The following is a 21,228-nucleotide window of genomic DNA, read 5'->3' on the forward strand; positions in this document are numbered from 1 at the left end:
AGAATAAAATTTATTTGAGCATAAGCTTTTCCTTGTTAGAGGCATGAAGTGGAGTCTTCAGTCTGGTAGACATATGCAAACACATGCAAAGAGGAGAGTGTTGGTAAGTGGCCAAGGGCTGCACTCTTCCACTATAGTAATGGAGGAGGTGCAGGGTCCAAATGGAGCTTGGTACAGACGGTAGCTTGGGCTAAGGGACTGGGTGCAGGAAGGCATGTGTGCTCTGAGAAGGTGTTAGGGTGGCGGGGGTTGTGCAGAAGGAGAAGTTGGGGGGCCAGGAGATTGGTGTGCAGGGTCAGAAGGGGATTATAGGCGCAGGAACAGAGGTGTACAAGGTTTTGGTGATTGGTGGTGGTGTTGGAGGGTAGGGGGCAGAGGGCTGAGGAGACAGACGCCCATGCGACTCCTGGCCAACAGCCCAGTAGGTTCTCAGACGCCCATGCCCTGGCAGGCCATTCAGAGGCCATGTGTGTCTGAGAAAAGCTGCAAGCCCAAGGTGGCGCGGGTGGGGGGGGAGAGACAGGAGAGGTACTTTTCATGCTGCCTGTTCTTCATATAAGCAGCTCCAAGAAATTCAAGATTGTGGAGGGGCGGTCAGGGCAATCTCCACACAGGCTTGCAGCTGCACGTAGAGTGGGTCAGGCAGGGAACGTGACTGTTGTTCCTGATGGCCAAATCCAGCAGCTTGGCAGGCCAAACCCAGCTCACAAGCCTTATTTTGCCTGGCTCCGGATTAGATATTATGATGGTGTCACCAGGGTAGATATGTGGACAGAGTGGACAACAGGGATTGACTCCTGGGTTACAGTTTCTGTTGTGTGGTATGTAGTTGCTAATGAGTATTTGTTTCAGGTTTGGGGATGGTCTGTAAGCAAGGACTGGCCTACCTCCTAAGGTCTGTGAGAGTGAAGGATCATGAGTTAGGACAGGTTGCAGATACCTGATGGATGTGCAGGAGAGATTTCAGATGGGGGATGAAGGTAATGCACAGTGGCTTTTGGAGGCTGCTAGGCAACTTTCTAAATAAACCAAACTCTTTCTACGCAAAAGAATGACGCAAATCAGGCATCAAGAATGGTAACACCCAAAAACCAATAGGAGAATGTCAACCTCCCTGAACACTAATGACTAATAAATGATAACTTTGTTCTGGAAGCACATCTTGTGTGGTTGCAGAAAGTGAGAGGTACAGTACAAACTTCCCATAGAACTCTGGCTTGGTGGGGTTTGCCGCAGACAGCAATGGATGGTGACACGGTTCGCTGGTGCCAACAGTCCAGTGTTGGAGGCCCTGGGACTGCCCGGAAAACCTGTGTGGATCCTTGGGACCAGGCCTGCTTGAGGGATGCTCCCAAGAGACTGAATTACCATCAAGAGCATAGACTCAGTATTGTCAAATTCAAGAGATCAAAAATTGTGATTCAGACTTCCAAAAATCATGAGACTGGCCCAAAGATGCCATTTAAAAAAAATTAAATTGTGTTTTTTCACATCAGCCTCAATCAGTTCCCCCACACTGATCCCCAAGGTAACATAAGTCTGACAATTAATGTTGCCTTTTGGCCGTGTACTGAATTAAGTAATTCTGGCCCTTGCTGCAGGAGCTCTCATTTTTCAAATCAGCCTGGCTCCTTCCCAGCACGTAATTTTGTCCCATGGACTCCAACAGTTCTGTCCCCACCCAAACCTTCTCATTTCAGCACCCTTTCAGTCCAATCTCCAAGACTTCATCATTGCCATCACATCACCCTCTCCTACTACAGCAACTCCCACAGCTCTCCTAGCCCTACCCCATCTACTCAGATGCCATCAGCCCTCAACCCCCTCTCCCACTCATTTAAACCACCCTCCCACAACCATCAACCAGCCTTCGCAACTTCACCCTTGCTCCTTAGGGTCCTTCATCCTCCCTTGGGCCCGGGAGGGCTGCAGTGGGGTCTCCTCTCCCACACCCCTGTGTTGCAGGGGAGGAACCTGGCCCCACTGTACAGCGTGTGAGGCTTCATAGCAGGAGTCTGCTCAACCGCCCCATGTCCAATGAGGATGTCCTGGGCACACACATGGCAGTCAACAACAGGAATGTTTTCTTTAACCAGGGTGGCTAACAGCTTTTCTAAGTAAACTGAGGCTTCATTCTGACATGCCAGGGTTTGGGTTATTTCTTCCAACCGCAACTGAAAAAATAAAGATTTCTGATATTTGATACTTCTAACCCAAGACCTTGAGTGAGGCTAAATTTTACACAGAAACTCCAACCCTTGTGATCACTTCGCAAGATCTGACACACCTGTAATCCAAACCTGTAATAGTATCTTTACTTGCAAAACATAGAATTTCCCTAAAGTATTTTTTAGATAATAATTATGACTAGTAGAGATATTACAGTTCCATTGGATTATATGGATAATGGCAACAATAAACCCTAACTTAAAAGAATGTCTTCGTTATGACATCACGACAACAGGCAACGGACAACTTTGAAGTATTTACTTTTAAAATCCATTAGAAAAATATGTACGCAGCTCAGCTTCAAAAGAGGAAGAAAAGCCTATATTGGTTTTGCTTAAGGTAAAATGAAGATCTAAAAAAAAAGGATGCCTTGGAGTAATCTCATTGGAGAATTCTAACACATGTATTACAAAAGCAGCAGCAGTGAGATGAAAGAAAAAACAATTCATTCATACTATGAATGATATTAAATCACAGACATGTAAACGGTAACCAGAAACCATCAATTACATTCCTTTAGCTTGTGGCACCAAAATAAAATAAGATCAGTGCTGAAACTGAAGTAAAAGGAGAGGTTACTTACCTTGCACAGTACCTGAAGTTCTTTGAGATGTGTTTCCCATGCAGGTACCACATCAGGAAGCGCATGCACCTGTATGCTACTGATTAGAAATTTTCCTATAAGCAGGAAAATGTGTGTTCCCACAGAACACGTATGTGCCCAAGACATCCTCGTGCCTCAATATGAGGGGTTTGTTTGGGGAATAAGAGGAGGGAGCAGCTCAAAAGAGTTGCACTCCAGCCACATCTCTTCTGAGCTGCTATTTCCTCTAAATCTGAAAGTGTGTTTACCTTAATTTACAAAACAAGAGTAGCTGACAAATTTCAAAATTTTTTTACTGTGATATTGATATTGTCATATGAATTAACATTCAAATAAGATGAAACAACTACATTGTAAAAACCACTGAATTAGCTATGTATGGGTTTGCCTTTTTCTGAGTTTGTGCAGCACTTAGAACAATTGGAACCTAAGAATGGGGATCTAGTCCATGACCAGGGCTCACTGGCACTACTTATTTTTATTATATTAGATTTAAAACATTTTTTAAAGAATATGGATACCATCTTACCTGATGCACCTATTTTATCCTTATTTGTAGTTGCTGCACTTTTATCTTTCTTCAACTCTTCAACCAGCAAATGATCATAATGCGCAATACAAAGTCTTCTGTCAATCTGATACAGCAATGCAGGGCATATGTACGTAAACAAGTCAGGAGATATTGGAGAGTTGGCTCCAAGACCATAGTACCGCAGTAGTTGAGTGACATTTAAACACTGCAAACAATTTATGCAACAAATTAAACATATTGTAGTGATTTCAGTGAATATGTAGAGGTAGAAAATTAAACCGTATGAATTACTAAGCAGCAAAAATTCTGAAGATTTGCACAGAAAAGGGAGAAATGTTGACCAACAACATGTTACCTTTGAGAAACTGGTATATACACTAAACCAAGGAGTGGGGAGGAGAGGCTGTGAAACTATAGACATAATATACTGCCTCCAGTGTTGTATGGTACTTTAATTAATGTCACTGAAAATAAATATCATTTTGCCATTACATGAGAAGATCAATGAAAAGCAGCAATACAAACAATTATTGCCAGGGGGAAGAGAGAGCACAGCCCTGAAATAAGAATCCTATTATTTCTCCTCAGGTCCCTGCTGCATATGCTTGGTGTTTACATTTTAAATGTAACCTTAAAACTGATTATGCAGTCCATATTGCAGTGTTCTGTTTACAGGCTGAAGCTCTGAAATCCAGGTTCAGCAACATCCGTGATCTAGTAGGACCAGGATGTTGGAGGAACAGAGGTATCTGGTAGCCAGAAGTTCCATACCAGAGTCCAGCAGCCACAGCTGCGCTGGTGGCATGCTTACAGGCCAGCAGCTTGCAGCCAGGAAAATCGTAGCCTGGTTCACCTCCTCTGAGGCACCTGGCAATGGCGACCGTCAGCAGACAGGATACGAGGCTGGATGGACCTTTGGTCTGACCCAGTATGGCCGTTCTTATGTAAGTAGCAGGGCAGTCAACGAGTGGGAGGCCTGCTAGACTGACAGTGGAGCACACAGGCTGGAGCAGGGCCAACAGTTTGGAGGCAAGCAGCCAGCAGTGGAGCGTTGACCTCCCCTGGTCTGGCAAATTCCTTGGTTCAGGACTGCTTAGAGTGCCAGACCAGGGAGGTCCAGCTAGTCGTACTTTAAATCAACAACATACAATGTCCTTTTCTTGGAGAGTTAAGAAAGAAAGATTAATGGGAATGGAAGAGAAAATGCCTTTGGCGAGAGGCAAAGATGAAAATGGGAAGGAGTGTGAAGAGAGAACTATACTGTACATAACATAGAGGCTAGAATTTATCTAGTGATACATCTACTTCACTTCATTATCACAGTTTATGATCATAAAGATTGAAAGCAGAGACACAGAGGAGACACACATGCTGCTTGTCCAATGTCAAAGAGGTCTTTGGGAATCTCTGAGAAATCAGTAAAGCTGTAAGAACCAGAAGAGCTAAAATCTATAAAAAGGTATTTATGAAATTCATGTAAGAAAAAATAAGTCTAAATATGTGAAATGCAACATACTTGGCACGAACATTTAGGATAGTTAAAACATCTCACGTATGTAGAGACAAAAGAGATACAAACTAAAGACAAAGCTAGAGATGGAAAATCATGGAGTGCAGCTAAAGTTATAGTAGTATTCATCTTAGTGCTTTCTACCATTACCTAGATTCTGTGTAACAGTCATACACATTTACAGGTACCAGTTTTACCTAGGAGTACACTTCTTATGTCGTCATAATTTCACAATAATTTTGGGTATATCAGTTCTGGTTTACACTCACCTCTTCATGCTGATGTTCATCCTCACTGTGATCCTTGTGACTCTGTGTTGAAAAGCTAGCATTTTTTCTTACCCTAAACTGTTTATGAGGGACCTCACGTTTGCTGGTATGGCGATGTTCATCCTCATTACCAGGATTAGGATCCCGGTGTCCATGACCAGTGGCTTGGTCATTATGTTCATGAATGTGTGCATGTGAATGAGCTGCATCATGTACGTGATCATGTTTATTAACATGATTATGCACATACTGATCCCCTGGATCATGGTCTTGAGTAAACTCCAAGCCAGTACCTACTGTCTCACCAATTTTCTTTCCTTTTCGTCTCTTCTTAAGTTTCTGTGCTTTTCTCTCAGGCTGTTCTTGGGTAGTGTTGGTCTCTGTTGAAGGTTCATGGCTTGGCTCTCCATGTTCATTCGGACTGACTGAATCATTGAGAGAATGGTGGGTACCATTATGGTCAAAATGAGGATGCTGATGGTGGTGGTGACGACTGTTGTCATGAACACGCTTACTGGCAGGTTTCACAGATGCCTCTATTGCACCTTTCTCAGAGTCACATTTATGGTTTCTCTTTGAAGATATGCCATTCACAGTTTGGTTTGCTGGACCTGAGTGGCTATGAGAATGAGGATGGCTATGAGAATGAGAATGCTTTCCTTCTTGTACCTCTAAAGCATCCAAGTGAGAAACATGATCATGGCCAATCTCCTCATGATTAATCTCCACTACTTTTAAGTCTCCAAGACCAAGATTTATTAGCAGTTTTTCAAGACCAAAAAGTGACAATCTTCCATTTTGACCATAACGATCAAAAAGTTTTTCAATGTAGTATTTTTGTTCATTTTCAGCTTCCAGCACTGAAAGTTTACTTGGTTCAGATTCCACTCCTCCATTCTGGAGATATGGTGCCTCTGAGATCTGATAGTCATTATGATTGTGTACATGGTTCTCTTCAGGACCATGGTCATGTCCATCTTCATGACAATGGTTGCATTGATGAAAGACAAATGTCAGCAAACAAATGAGGCAAAATTTTGTGTGTATGTGTACCTTCATCTCTGTTTCCTATGAGAAACACAAAAGAAGACACTTAAAATAAATATATACCCATTTAAATATTTCCAATGCAACCATCTCTGTACCTGTACATAAATCTTATATCTGCTTTTAAAAAAGCTTTAAATAAATAGAATTATGAAGTAAAGACAGCCAACTAAAAGAACACACAAACAGCCCATACCTGCTAGTATTTTCTAGAAAAGCCTCTGAGCATACATATATGCTTGTATATCCTATAACAAGACAAACTCCTTGAAAACTACTATACAGCAGGAACTCAACATCTTTATAACTTTCATACAGTGATGACCTTTCAAGAAAAAAAAACTATTTGTATTTAAGCAAACAGAAAATTACAAAAATTGCAAATATTTGAGTGCACTTTATGCCTTTCATCACAGGAAGTCTCTCTGCCATTTGAGGATATATGCAATGCCCACCAGCACAAAGATAAAAACTGTATGAAAGCACAATGATAATTTTGGCTGATAGTGCCCACAGAATAATTTAGCCAAGTGGTCCTGGTAAAACTTGGCATAACTTTATTCTTACCATCCAAATAGGTAGACATGAAAGCTGCAGAATCACAGAATTATAGGGCTGGAAGAGACCTCAGGTGGGAACTGACTCCGGCCACCTGACCAAAGAAGCACCAACCCCAACTAAATCATCCCAGCCATGACTATGTCAAGCTGGGACTTCTAGGGATGAAAACTGCATCACACCTCCAGCTAATCCATTCAAGTGCTTCACCACCCTCCTAGAGAAACAGTCCCCCCCCCCCCCCCGCAAATATCCAACCTACATCTCCCTCACTGTAACATGAGACCATTGCTCCTTGTTCTGCCATCTGTCACTACTGAGAACTGCCCCTCTCCACCCACTTAGAAACCCCATTTAGGAAGCCAAAGGCTGCTATCAAATCCCCCTTACTCTTCTTTTCTGTAGACTAAATAAGCCCAAATCCCTCAGCCTCTCCTCATAAGTCATGTGCTCCAGACCCTTAATCATTTTAGTTGCCCTCTGCTGAACCCTCTCCAATGCATCCACATCCCTTCTATACTAGGGGGCCCAGAACTGTACGCAGTACTCCAGATGCGGCCTCACCAGTGCCGAATGAAGGGGAATAACTTCTTTAGATCTGCTGGAAATTCTCCTACTAATGCACCCCAATATGTCATTAGCCTTCTTGGCTACAAGGGCACACTGACTCACATACATCCTCTCATCCCCTGTAATCTTCAGATCCTTTTCTGCTGCACTGCTACTTATTTGTCAGTTGGTCCCCAGCCTGTAATAGCGCTTGGGATTCTTCCGTCACAAGTGCAGGACTCTGCTTTTGTCCTTGTTGAACATCATCAAATTTCTTTTGGCCCAATCCTTCAATTTGTCTCGATCACTCTGAACCCATCACTACCCTCTGACGTTTCTATCTGTCCCCTAGCTTTAAGGTCATCTGCAAATTTGCTGATGGTTCAGTCCATCCAGGTAATTAATAAAGATGTTGAACAATACAAGCCAAAAAACAAATACTCTACTCACTCCACTTGAAACTGATTGCCAACCAGACATTGAGCCATTGATCACTACCCATTAGGCCCAACAATCTAGCCAGGTTTCTATTCACCTTACATCTCATTTTTCCAGCCCATATCTCCTTAAATTGAAGGCAAGAATATTGTGAGAGACTATCAAAAGCTTTGCTAAAATCAGGGTATATCACAGCCATTGATTTCTCCATGTCCAGAGCTAGTTAACTCATCATAGAAGCTGATCAGATTGCTCAGGCATGACTTGCCCTTGGTGAATCCATGTGGACTATTCCTGACCACTTTTCCAAGTGCTTCAAAATGGATTTCCTGAGCATCCCCTTCATGATTTTTTCAGGGACTGACTGGTCTATAGTTCCCTGGATTATCCTTTTTTTAAAGATGGGCACTATAGTTTCCTTTTTCCAATCATTCAGGACCTCCCCCAGTCTCCACAAGTTTTCAAAAGATAATGGCTAAAAGCTCTGTAATCAGATTTGACAACTTCCTCAGTACTATTGGATGCATTAAGTCTAGACCCGTAGATTTGTGTATTTCTAGCTTTTCTAAATAGTTCTTACTTGTTCTTTCCCTACTGAGGGCTGCGCATTTCCTTTGCATACTGCATTGCCTAGTGCTGACCTCTGTGAAGACAGAGGTAAAACAAGCATTGAATATTTCAGTTTTTCCCACATCTCCCTCATCCACACTCCACACCTTCTCTCTTATCCTCCCCAATCATACCCTTATTGTTAACGTGCTTGTAGACACCTTTTTTGTTACCATTCACATTCCTTGCTAGCTGCAACTCCACTTGCCTTCCTGACTACTCTCAAACAACACATTTATACTCCTCCGTCATCTCTCCAAGTTTCCACTTCTTATAAGCTTCCTTTTTGTGTTTTAAGTTGCCAAGGATTTCCTTGGTAAGTCAAGCTGGTTGTTTACCATATTTGCCTGTCTTACTGTGCATCAGGATGGTTTGTTCCTATGCCTTCAATAAGGCTTCTTTAAAATACTGCTAGTTCGCCTGGATGCCTTTCCTCTTCATACTAGCTTCCCAGGGTATCCTGCCTATAAGTTCTCTGAAGGAGACAAAATCTGCTTTTCTGAAGTCCAGGGTCTGTATTTTACTGCTCACCTTTCCTCCTTTTGTCAGGATCCTGAAATCTACCATCTCATGATCACTGCAACCCAGACTGCCACCCACATCTACTTGTCCTACTAGTTCTTCCATTTGTGAGCAGCAGGTTAAAATGCATATGGGCTCTGGTCGCTTCATTCAGCACTTCTACCAGGAAGTTATCCCCAGCATTCTTCAGAAACATCCTGGATTGTCTGTGTATTGCTGTATTGGTCTTCCAAGAGATGTTAAGGTGATTAAAATTCCCCATGAGAAAAAGAGCCTTTGATCTGGAAGATTCTCTTAGTTGTCTAAAGAAAGCTCCATATCTACCTCATTCAGTGGCCTATAGCAGACACCAGCCACATCACCACCTCTGTTGCCTCTGCCTCTAAACTTAACCCACAGACTCTCAATGGGCTTTTCTCCCTCTGTTTACTGGAGTGCTGGGAAATCTTACTGCGCTCTTACATACCGTTCTACCTCAAGAAAGCTCCCAGTGGCTCCAGGTTTAAAAGCAGAAATTCTTAATAATGCCAGGTGGTCGTACTCTTTTTTTCCTCCCCAAACTAGAGGATCTGAAGTAAATCTGTGAGGAAGATGCATCAGAATGGGATGCCAGATTTTAATTCCAGTAAAATTTTGGTAAAGACTTATTATATTGTGGGATTTTTAAAAAAACAGCTATTCCATCACCTGTCTAGAAAGCCATTATGTTCTGTCATTTAACCAAATGCTTGTCAAATTCTTAATAATCTGGTCAAATGACCAGAACCATCTCCAGAGACCATTAGGAACAATCTTCCCATCCCAACCCATCCCTGCACTGAGATGAGCCACAGAGATCAGATCTGTCAATAAGATGGGTAGCTTTCACATAGATAACTTTCTGACTCACGGAATCATTTAAAGGCATCATTAATGCCCTATATATGCACACCAATCTATTTAAGGTTTTATACTGGTGCCCACCATCACAATGTTCAAGCACCTTCTTGGGTTACCATACTGGTAAAAGCGATGTCTCTAGCACGCTTCTTTGGCTCTATTTATGGAAAGCTCTACTTGAGGTATTTTTAGGGGACTAAAGGAGGGCCCATAGTAGTGACGAAGAAAAAAAATGTTGTTATGAATGTAATTTCTGGGTATATAGGAAATGTTTTATCAAAGAGGAAGAAATAACATGGTCTAAAACAGGGTCAGCATTCTTTTTGAGGAGGAGCACTGAAATTTGACCTTTTGACCTCTTTGTATGGTCTGAGTGCTGGTCCAAGTCCTGGTGATACTTCTAAAAATCACTAATAATCCTACTTACAACAACTTCATTAATAAATTAAGATGCAGACCTTTACCGTTTAGGATGGTGATGGTTGGTAGCATTAGCTGCTTCTTTGCTAATCCACAAACAGTATGGCTTTGAGCAAGCTCCCGGCCGCATGGGGAGAAGGAGGGGCAAGGCTGAGCTCCCACCTTGTATGCCAATGAAAATTGACTAGCATGCCACTTCTGGTACCCATGCCTGGGGTTGCTGATCCCCTGTCTAAAAGTGGTCACATTTTGCGTTAGTGATTTCCCTGAAAAACTTATTTCACAGTTGAAGCCAAAAAAGGTTAATCTCTGGTTCTCTCATGGTTTTATTCTAGACTTCTTAATCTGCACTGAAGCAGAGAAACACAAATGCATCTGAGTGGGCAAGAGCCTCAGGTGAAGTCAATCCACTGATCTCAATAAGACTATGCTAATTTATATCAAATGAAGATCTGGCTCAGTTCCTCTAACAAGAGCTGTTAAATTTGAAGATTAAATCAAAAGTCTTGAAAAGGCACAAAAGGCAGGCAGAAAACTAAAAGAGGGACTTGAGCACAAGGAAAAATGGGAAAAGCTTCTGTTTGCCCAATCTGTGGAAGAGACAGGCAGTCACACTCTGCTCAAGATGGAGTCTTTGCAAAAATAAAAATAAAAACACGCAAAACTCACAATAATTGTTCTTAGAATTTAATATACAATTGAAGATAAGCTATTCTCTTTTAGAAGTTTAGTCTACTAATGTGGAAGGCTCTTTGTGAGTATACTTTTTCTTGTCTACAATCAGTGAAAGCCTACCTATTAGAGCACAAAGTGACATTAAAACTATCCCTCAAAGTGTGATCAAAACTAAAATATTCCTACAAGGAAATTCATGTCTCAAGCATGGTCATAATTCTTTCCCCCGCCTTGTGATCTTGTTCATGTGACTATCACATACTATGCTACAAATGCATTACTCTGAAATGTAAGTCATGCATCTCTAGCTGTGGTGGATAGTGTTCACTGGTAATTTATTAGGGGGAAAAAAAAAAAAGGATAATTTTAAGTGGCCTGTGATCATACCTTGATGCCAATATAAGCTTACAAAATCACCTAAGGCAATCTGATTAATTTCTGAAGTCCCAGTGTTGGACATTATCATTTTAAATAATTTTATGATGGTTAAATACTTAACTGAAAAACAAAAACTCCTCACAGAGTATATATATTCTTTATATCAGTACACAGAAATCTTAATACGTGGAAAAGAGACATCCCAAGCATAAGGACATACCTATTTATTCTATTCTGAAATTTCACTCTATTTACAGCAGCAGCTCTCTTTTTTAAACTTTATTTTTACCCTCATGGCCACTTTCTAAGAAAATATGCTCAGATCCCAGCTTGTACATATCCCACACAATAACCATGCTTTACTATACAGAAAATACTAGAATACTAAAGTATGTGTAAATTCAAACATATTTCAAGGAGACAGAGGGCCTTGTCTGTGGACACGGTTTACTCTAACAAGAGGCAGAAGGGAGATTGACAAAATGCATGCAGCTCTTCCCCAGAAGTACAAACATACAAGGTTTGGGGAGGAGGAGAGGGAAAACAGGTTTGGAGACAGAGCAGGCTGAATGAGGAGTTCCCATATGAGGGTACAGCTACACTTACTGGGAGATCGACCTGGGCAAGGCCAATCTTCCACACTTCAATTTTGCACCAAGTGGGGACACATGAAATTGAACGATCAGGGTCAACAGCTGCAAAAGTAATGGAGGTCGATGACAAAGTTTCTCCCATTGACCTCCTTCAGTGAGGATGGCCAGATAAATCAGTTGTAGATACGTTGATTCCAGCTATGCAACTGCCATAGCTGGAATTGCACATCTAGGGTCAACTTTAAGGTCTAAGATTTGTTAAAGGTACTCAAAGTCTAAATATTATATTTCATATCAACACTGATAGTATTTACAGTGACTGCAAAATTACATCCTGTAATTCAAGCAGATGAACTAAAATAGAATCCAGGAGAAATAAAATTTGGTTTCTATCACCTGGACTGGAGCACAGCAATGTAACAAGTGATAATATGCTTTGCGTCCCCCATAAAGTTGGTTCATCATCCCTTGTTTTGTATAGAAAATGACATCCTCTGGGGAACTGGTTCCAAATTGATCAGTATAAAATTCTTCAAGCATCTTATTTATAACTACAAGTTTTACTGGCATTGCTCAGATCCTTCAGGGAAGAGAACTAAATGTAGGGGGACTCAGAGCAGGGATGCAAGAGACAGGGCAGGGGAATGGAAGACCGGGAAGACCCTCATCAGGATCACCCACAGCAGAAAGGAAAGTGCTGCAGCTGCCAGCAACCCCCCCAAACACACACGGAAAAGACAGGGGCTGGGACTGCAGTGCTCATCCCTGGTCACCAGCTCAGAGAGGGGGACAGAGACTGTGCAGCCCAGTCCCAGACAGGCTCTTGTGGGGCAGGACAATAGGGGGAGAAGCTGTACAGCTTGACCTTCCAGGGCTCCTGGCAGGGGTGTCACTTACCTGAGCCACTGGCAGGCATCATGGAGAACCCTTGCCCCAGAAGGCCACTCTCTTTCTGGTGCAAACGCTCCCCTATTGTCACCCTGCAGTAATTGTCCCTCCTATCAGCCCCTCCACTTTTATGGAAAACAATCTCCTTCCAGGCACATCCAGATCTTTTGGCACAACCAAACCCTGACTTTGCTTTACATTAGGATAAAAGGAAGCTGCATAGCAAATTTGTTTTTCCCAGATTTTACTATTTAGGAGGAGTTTTTGAACAAATATATGGAAAGACAGACAGATGCAGAAATGCTTTAAAATACAGGCACACATGCAGAGAGAGAGAAAGATTCAGCTCCTAGGGTCCACAGTAAAAAAAAAAAAATATATATATATATATATATATATATATATATATATATATATATATATATATATATATATTTATAGAGAGAGAGTGTTTATTATGAGATAAACTGAGGTTTAGGGGAAGGAGAAATACAGGCACAGACAACTGTAGGATAAGCAGATAGCAGCAAAGCATTTTTCTATTAAAAATCCTATTAAAGTTTACACAAAAGGGATACATTTCATAAGTCATTTTAAATGAAATTTAGAATTATATATCAAATTAACAAAGATCTTCAACTGTTCTTAAAATGGACTATCAGAGCAAAACATTTAAATGTTTCTTTTAGCCAAAGTCTCAGCACAGACTGATGTTAAATACACACACAAAACCATAATGCAAAAGAGAAATGGTTTCTCTATTTTTCAGTTTCAGAAGTCAGTTAGAAAGCCTGGAAGATGCTTGTATTTTTTTAAGTTGTCTGTGACTAAACAAAACGCACTGTGGAAATTGCTCACATCAATTAAAATGGTAATCCATCATAATTGTAAAGAGATGATGATTTGGTAGAGATTAGACAGCTGCTTTCACCTCAACAGTTTAAAGCCAGGATAAGTGTGCTTGCTCCATTTCCTAGTCCATTGTTTGTATTCTCACTCGTTTATTTCATTTGTGTTTTGTTATTGTATATATGCAGTAAAATTCCAAGAGTCTGGCTCAGCAGCAGACATATTCCATATGATAGGAAAGATGGAATAATAAATGTTAATACTTACTATATATAAATTGTTTTATATTACAATCTTGTCTATATTTAAGACAGTATTTACAAGTTACTTCTGTAATGGAGTCAGCCTACGCCTTACTACAGCAATTTCTGGATGCATACAGATCACACTATGTTTCTGTTGTTTAGGTTTTAGGTGGATTCTTAAGGGTAAAACTTCAAACACAAATATTAATCTTATTTTAAATTTTCCTAAATATCAACCATTTAACAAAGACAGACGCATTAATTCCTACCACACCAGTGCTTAGTCATTCTGCAGAAAATTGATTTAAAAAAAAAAAAAAAAAAAACTATATAGAGAAAGAAATGCACTACTGCTGAAAAGCATTATAGGAAAATAATTTAAAATAAATCAACTTACATTTTTAATTTTGTTTATCAAGTCTTTGGCTGACAAACTTTTGGATCTACCATTACGAAAAATAATTTCCACATATGCAAAAATAAGTATCTGATTTTACTCTATTTCTCACCCATCTCCTGCATTTGCTACCCCTCCTTGTTTTTAGTGAAACTGATTGCGGGTTTATGTAAAGCTCATTCATTCAAAGACCTACAACTCAGTAGGAGGGGCCATTTGCAAGAACATGCTACTAATTGTTCCAATCTATATTTGCTATGTTAATATCAGATAAAATTCAAGAGCATGCAGGAAGCGTTTATGCACAACTGAACATGCCATGCACATTTAAAGATTAAAATGTGAAGTATCTAAAATGTGAAGTGTCCCAGCCCACGAGAAAACTGATGTTAAGTAAACCCAGATAGTAATCTATTAACTTAAATTACTAAAGAAAGCATATTAAATTTTAATTTTAATTAAAGGAAAGTACCCCAGCTACTTAAAAATTACTTCGAATTAATCCACCAGCTCTCTAGCCAATCACAGAGCTACACTCAAACAATATAGGAACTGCAAACTAGGTGTCTGTTTCAAGAATTTTCTTCAATTAGCAGCTGTGCATACTGATTGAACATTAAAGTCTTGAGTCTTCTGCATATAATAAGCAAGCTGTGCACTACACAATTGCATTTAATGAACAATTTAACAGGTTGGTCTTGCTATCAGCTTCCTCAAGAAACAAGCCACTGAAAGGGTAACATGAATTCCTGCATATAAATAAAGGTAAAATTAAGAATAAGCCAGTTTTGAATAGCCCCAAAGATCACGTCAGTACTGTAAAACAGGTATTTTTATTACTACTGTTAAAACTGTCACACTATTGATGCTTTGTCACCAATAGACCAGAATCTGTCTTCTGGAACTAGTCAACATTTCTAGATCCTAAGAAAACACGCCTATTTTCAGATAAATGAAATCTGCAGTTTCCAATCCTTTACTGCCCCCTCCATCAAAAAAAATCTAAGCCATTTAATGGCACTACACCACTTGAGTATATACCACTTTGTTTTAAAGCATATAGCTCACCATCTGACCCCTCCCCCACCTTCCTCTGAAGTTTAAGAGTAAAGCCAGCTCCCATAAAAGAATAAAATTTTGAACAAGCTCTAGCTACATTTACAGCCACAAATTATGAAATGCAGACAGAATTATCCATTTTGCATAGCAAATGCGGGTTCTGTGCATTAACAGATGGACTTGTGGGCGTAAGCAAAGAATTAAAAGTTAAAAATTTCTGGAACAGTTTATTTTGCTAACATTTTAGTTTAAGATGAAAAGTAGGAGATTTCAATAAAAATGTAGAGTGTAAAATAACTGGTCAAGCGAGAAAAGAGTATGTATTTAAGAAAATGCTCAGAAGACAATAATTAACATATAGGATTTAGAAGGGTCCCTTTATAGCCCCATTCTGTTGAAACACAAGTACAAACTGTGAATATTGTCTGGCCTACTAAAAGCTTAGTGCACTAAGAACATGAACCACATGCATTAAGAAAATCAACCATATAGGTGTTTCTCATAATATTGTTTATCCAATGTAATAAAATAATTTGCATGACTTAACAGTGCAACATGTATTTAAAGCAGTTACTTGAATTAGCTAGTCACTTCACAAAGATTATTGGCAGGCCTGCTGACAGGGGGAGCAAAGGAGGCAGTTGGCCTGGGGCCTGGAGCTCCAGCCACCACAGCTGCCAAAATAGCAGTGGTGACCAGAGCTCCAGGCCCCTTTGAAATGCTGCACCAGCGCTGTGTCACATGGGAGGTAGGGTCCAGGGTTGACTGTACTAAGCCCCACTGCTTCAGGGAGCCCCTCCCACCTCGCCCCCAGGCTCCTGATAGCTGTGGGCTCCACTATCAGACAACTACCACTTCCACAGCAACACTAGAGGGTTTTCCTACTCAAGATTACAGAAAATAAGAGGTTATTTTCCCTCAGTGAAAATTAGGCTTGTGAATGTTTGCCACTATGTATGAAAAGTAATGGAAATATTTTTATTTTCTTATCTGTGACATGAACCACTGTATATGTTTAATTATATCACAGTAAAAAATAAGCTAAATAGGGGATCAGTAGTGGACTGGAGGCAGGGTCTGGGTGGGAGGGAAGATGCAACAACATGATGAGGATGGGGGTCTGGTTGGGAGGAAGGATGCAGAAGAAGGGTGGTGGGGCAGGGTGGAAGGGCAGAGGACCAAGCAGAGGGTGGGGGGAGGGTCTGACCAGGGTGGAGATAGGGGGTTGGGTGGGAAGGGGATACAGGAGTGGGCTTGGAATGGGGAGAGTACTTACCTCCACATGACACCACTGCTTCCCCCTCCACCAGCTGGGACAACAGCAATGCAGAGAAATGCTCTCTGGAGAGGCTTTTCATCCACTGCTCTGATTGGCAAAGCAGTGGGGAACAGCCTCCAGGCAGCACTGCACTGCCAGTCCCCCAAGGAGGGGAACAGGAGAAGCAGCTGGCACTGCTTCCTGCCCCTACATCAGGCAGAGCCCTGTGGGCTAGATTTGGCCCCAGCTTGCCTGACTCTGATCCATGATGCTGGGGTCTCTATAACCCTCCCCCATTGCAGGCCAGGTGCTAGGGAAGGGAGCCCTGGGCCTTGGGGGTCAGATCCAGACAAGTCAAGGTCCTGATCTGGACCACAGGCCAAAGATTCCCCACCCCTGACGTAAAACAGGTCTCTGAGAATTAAAGCATATGAGCTGTTGCCACCACTACTACCTCATTACCCCCACATGCACAGTAGAACCTCAGATCCACAAACACCAGAGTCGTGAACTGACTTGCCAATCATACCCCTCATTTGGAACTGAAAGTACACAATGAGACAGAGCAAATAAAAGCAAATATAGTACAGTACTGTACTAAATGTAAACTACTAGAAGCATAAGGGTAAAGTTTTTTTTAAAAAGATTTGACAAAATAAGGAAACTTTCTGTGACTGCTGTCCTGAGGTGTTCGCAAATCTCAGGTTCTACTGTATTTGTTTTAAAAGTGAGTACCTTTAGCACGTTCTGAGATTAGTTTTAAAGTCCTCATTTTAGGTGTTCATGTTGCCTTCATGATCACAGCATTGAGTCCCACTGGAAAATGGCAAATGAGAGTGGAGATATTTTGCTGGGGGCTGAGCAGTGCAGCACAATTTCAAAGGTCTCACTGGCTGCTTTCCAGCCAACCAAGTTGAGAGATTTTGCTGAATTTGGGGGCAGCCCATGAAATCTCTCCCTGCAGCGCAGAGAGCCACATGGACCAACCAGCTGCCTTTTGTCTCTCTTTTTAAGCCAGCTGTTCCCTGTTTGTTCTCTGCCTCAGGCAAACGAAAGCGTACAACATAGGTATAACACAGGGTTTCAACACCCAGCTTGGGATTTCTGTCTGCCAGTCCCTCCCTGTCCCAAAAACAGTTGATTATGAACAATGTAAGCTATCCAAGGTAAATGCAAAACATGATAATTGTCCTTCCTTTCAGGAAGTCATACAGTTATAGATAATGTATATAAGCCTACAATTTCATTGACTAATGCCAATGGACAAACGAAATAGATCAAACAGCAGTAAACCGGTAGACTTTCAAGTCAAGCTGATCAGCATCAGCAAGAATTATACTCCAGGAAAAATGAAACTTGATTTTACTTAAGTTTTTTTTTTGTTTTTTGTTTTTTTTTTTTTAATATAAGCCTATTACAATTAGATTTGATAACTACTCACATTAAGGCCTAAACCTATTAAAATAATTTAAATTGAATACAAAAATAAGATCAAGTAGTAAAGACTTGCTGTCAAGTTTAAAGAACATCAAACCACGAAAATGTCGAAGTCACTGGCTAAATACCTGAAACCATTAACCACTGATTAAACAGAGACTGGGAGTGGCTCACAGCTTACATGGCAGTTTCACTGCTCTGGGTGCTAATAGCTCCCCATTAGACTCTGACACAGGCTCACATCCCCCTGTCTGATCTGACTTGTTTTTAACTCTTTCGATAAGTATTGTTGATACTGGGCCATTTCCACCTTGCTGAATAGACCTCGTTAGCTCTGGCCCTTGCTCTTACTGGGACCCCACTCTTTAAACACCTCTCTGAAACCACCCCCACACCATGCATCTGATGAAGCGGGTCTTTGCCCACAAAAGCTTATGCTCCAAAATATGTTAGTCTATAAGGTGCCACAAAACTTCTTGTTGTTCTGAAACCAGAGTTTGCTGAAGCACAAAAATAGCTTTCTACAGGCCAATAGACATTGAGAGATTTTCCTAGGGGTGTTCTTAGAAAACAGCTTTTCTAACCTCTTCTGCAGGTGCACAGAGAGTATTTTCTGCATTTCAATTTATTCAACTAGTTCAGGTGACTAGCTCACTCAAAGTTGAGAAGTCAATTTGGAGTTGAAAAAGCACAAAAGCCTGATATCTTCTTCCAATTTATGAACAAAAACTAAAGGCAAATGGGTGAGATTTACTAGTTCTAAAAGCTTGAAAGACACTGAGCAGAAATAATCAATTTAATTCAACTACTGGGAATACGTTATTAAATAAGTTAACTTTAAACACAAAATCAAAACTTCTCTTATATTCCAACTCATTTAATTAAAATGCTTTTATTCACTTTAATTTGCATTTACATCCAAGTAGTGCTTGACACTAATCACAAACAAAACATTAAACCACCACACATTTTAAATAAGAACCATATCATTCAGCATCCTCTAAAATAAAAGCATGTAAAAATTAAGAATCTGAATAAATATATGTTAAGTTATACAGTCGTTTAAGTAAATGTGTATCCTCATGGCTGACAAAAACTAGCACCACTTTAGTGTAAGAGTTATACTCAGTTGCAAATCAACATGTTTTAATGACTACCAATGAGAATTTACCTTTATTTAGGAAAACAAACCATAAAGTACTATTATTACATATAAGTCTGACCCCACCCTAGAAGTGCTGGGCTTCTCAACTTCCACTGGAGTAGAAAATGCTTAATCCTTTCCCCAGACATGCTCAGTTCTTCAGAGTACCAAACCCATATTTTCAAATTTCTATCTTTATGAGACTGCATAATAAATTCCTTTATTCTACACACCCTATCATTTTACAACAAACTCTTTCATATCTGGCATTCTATCATCCAGAACTCCCAAATAACCAGCACTTTAACCATAAGTAAATTTTAGTTACATTTTCCAGTATAGTGAAAGTAAACACAAATAAATATAGCAAATACAGTATGTTTACAATGTACACTGCTACTGTTGTTGGTAAATAAAGTACTCTACATGCATTTTCGCTTGTTTCTGAATAGCTAATCTTGTTTTATTCTTTAGTGTTATGTATAGCTAGTTATACCTGTTCTATCTCCCAGTCCCGGGGCTGCCAGATCTGAAAGAGTTTTGGTATTAACTTTTTGTGCTTTCACTCAAATTATCCCACTCCTCACGGTATTACTTTCAGATTAAAATCACAACTGTCACAGATGCACAGATCATCTATTTGGAGTAAAAACAGGAAATATCTAGCTATTGACATCTTAGTTCTCAACTGGACTTTGACTCCAAGTTTTGGAAAACTCCCATAACCCGATGTCCTACACAACTATGCTAAAGTGGGACTACCATTTTTAGAAATTTCATATGCCTCACAGATTATCATACCTTCAACCAACGTACATCAAGTACAAAGTGTAACATATAATTGGAGAAAAAGGACAGCTCGGGTTCTATTACTATCTAATTAAGAAATTCTCAGTTAAACTGCTTGTATTTTCTGCATCAAATTGCACATTTACAAATAAAGAAAATTCAGAATCACAAAAACTTATCTTCAGGATAGATGGTAGCAGGAGAAAATGTTGCGGGTAAGACTTGTTACTACAAAGCAGTCAAAGGAAAGTTCTTGTTGAAAGCATCCAAAGTTCAAATGTTGTTTTTCTTTGCCTGCCCACCCACCCACCATAAGCATATGTCGACGTACGGTTGAAAAGCATGCTCTTTGAAAAGCACAATACATGAAGGATCATGATGGCGTTCTTCCATCACCATTGAAAGCTACGTATTTACCTGGCACAGAGGTAGGTATATAGCTGAAATAAGTCTATCTTCTGTTGAGAATCCCCTTGTTGTAATATCTAATTAATACCTTGCCTGAGAAGGTAATTTCAAACTCATATTGTGAATGGATAGTAAGTAATCAAGTTACAGTAATCTAAATTTCTATAGATGTGTTTGTAGATGCTGCCAAAACACTCTGAGGAAGTGATACTTTGTATTACTTCCATTTTATTATAGGTTGAACCTCTCTCCTCCAGCATTTTCAGGACCGACCAGTGCTGGACAAGAGAATTTGCCAGAGGTCAATACTGTCTACCACAATACCAACACTTCCTCTGCTTACTGTACTCTTAGAAGACAGTTAAGGGTAAGTTAGAGCTAAACAACAGCACAGAACACTGAGAGCCAGGACTGGTGACTGTAGACAAACTTTATGGAATCACAGGGAAACTGGGCAAAACACCCATGATAAGTGGTCATCCAACTAACTAAACTCATGTCAGATTATGGATGTTGACAGACATGAGTGTGCAGGACTATAGAGGTTCAACCTGGATTAGACTGAAAACATAATGACAGTGTTATCGTTACATTACAGTACAACGATATTACAATACAACTGACAGGTTGCCAGATATTCAAATATTCTTGATAATAGATTGTATTTAATTCTAAAAGCAAAATGGCCATGGGTTTTGCTGCCTGCTGTGGTTCTAGGTGCCTCTATTGTCGAGAGAGCAGATGAGCATTCCAGATGCTCCGTCAACAGAGCAGAGCGCTTATCTGAACCGCTTTTAGTGTGTGGCTGCACTCTGTCAACAGCGACTTTGTTGGGAAATCTTTTCCAACAGCGACTTCTATTGACAGAACACTGTAGTGTAACCGTAGCCATACAGTGTCGCTGTACCTGCCCTACGTGTGGTAAAGATGCTTTATGCAGAA

General features: G+C 40.5%; 1 protein-coding gene across 4 annotated transcripts in view; it reads right to left on the reverse strand.

Moving 5' to 3' along the window:
* Positions 1–21,228, reverse strand: part of SLC39A10 (solute carrier family 39 member 10) — an 82,699-nt gene that overhangs the window by 27,565 nt on the left and 33,906 nt on the right. For all 4 annotated transcript variants that reach the window (XM_075001323.1, XM_075001326.1, XM_075001324.1 and 1 more), the window contains exons 2-3: positions 5,145–6,212; positions 3,363–3,570 (exon numbers count right to left, since the gene is read on the reverse strand). In XM_075001323.1, coding sequence (XP_074857424.1) covers positions 3,363–3,570; positions 5,145–6,212 — 1,276 coding nt within the window. The remainder of the gene's footprint in view (positions 1–3,362; positions 3,571–5,144; positions 6,213–21,228) is intronic.

The sequence above is a fragment of the Carettochelys insculpta genome, chromosome 8 (genome assembly GCF_033958435.1).
Source record: "Carettochelys insculpta isolate YL-2023 chromosome 8, ASM3395843v1, whole genome shotgun sequence".
In the NCBI taxonomy this organism is placed as follows: domain Eukaryota; kingdom Metazoa; phylum Chordata; order Testudines; family Carettochelyidae; genus Carettochelys; species Carettochelys insculpta.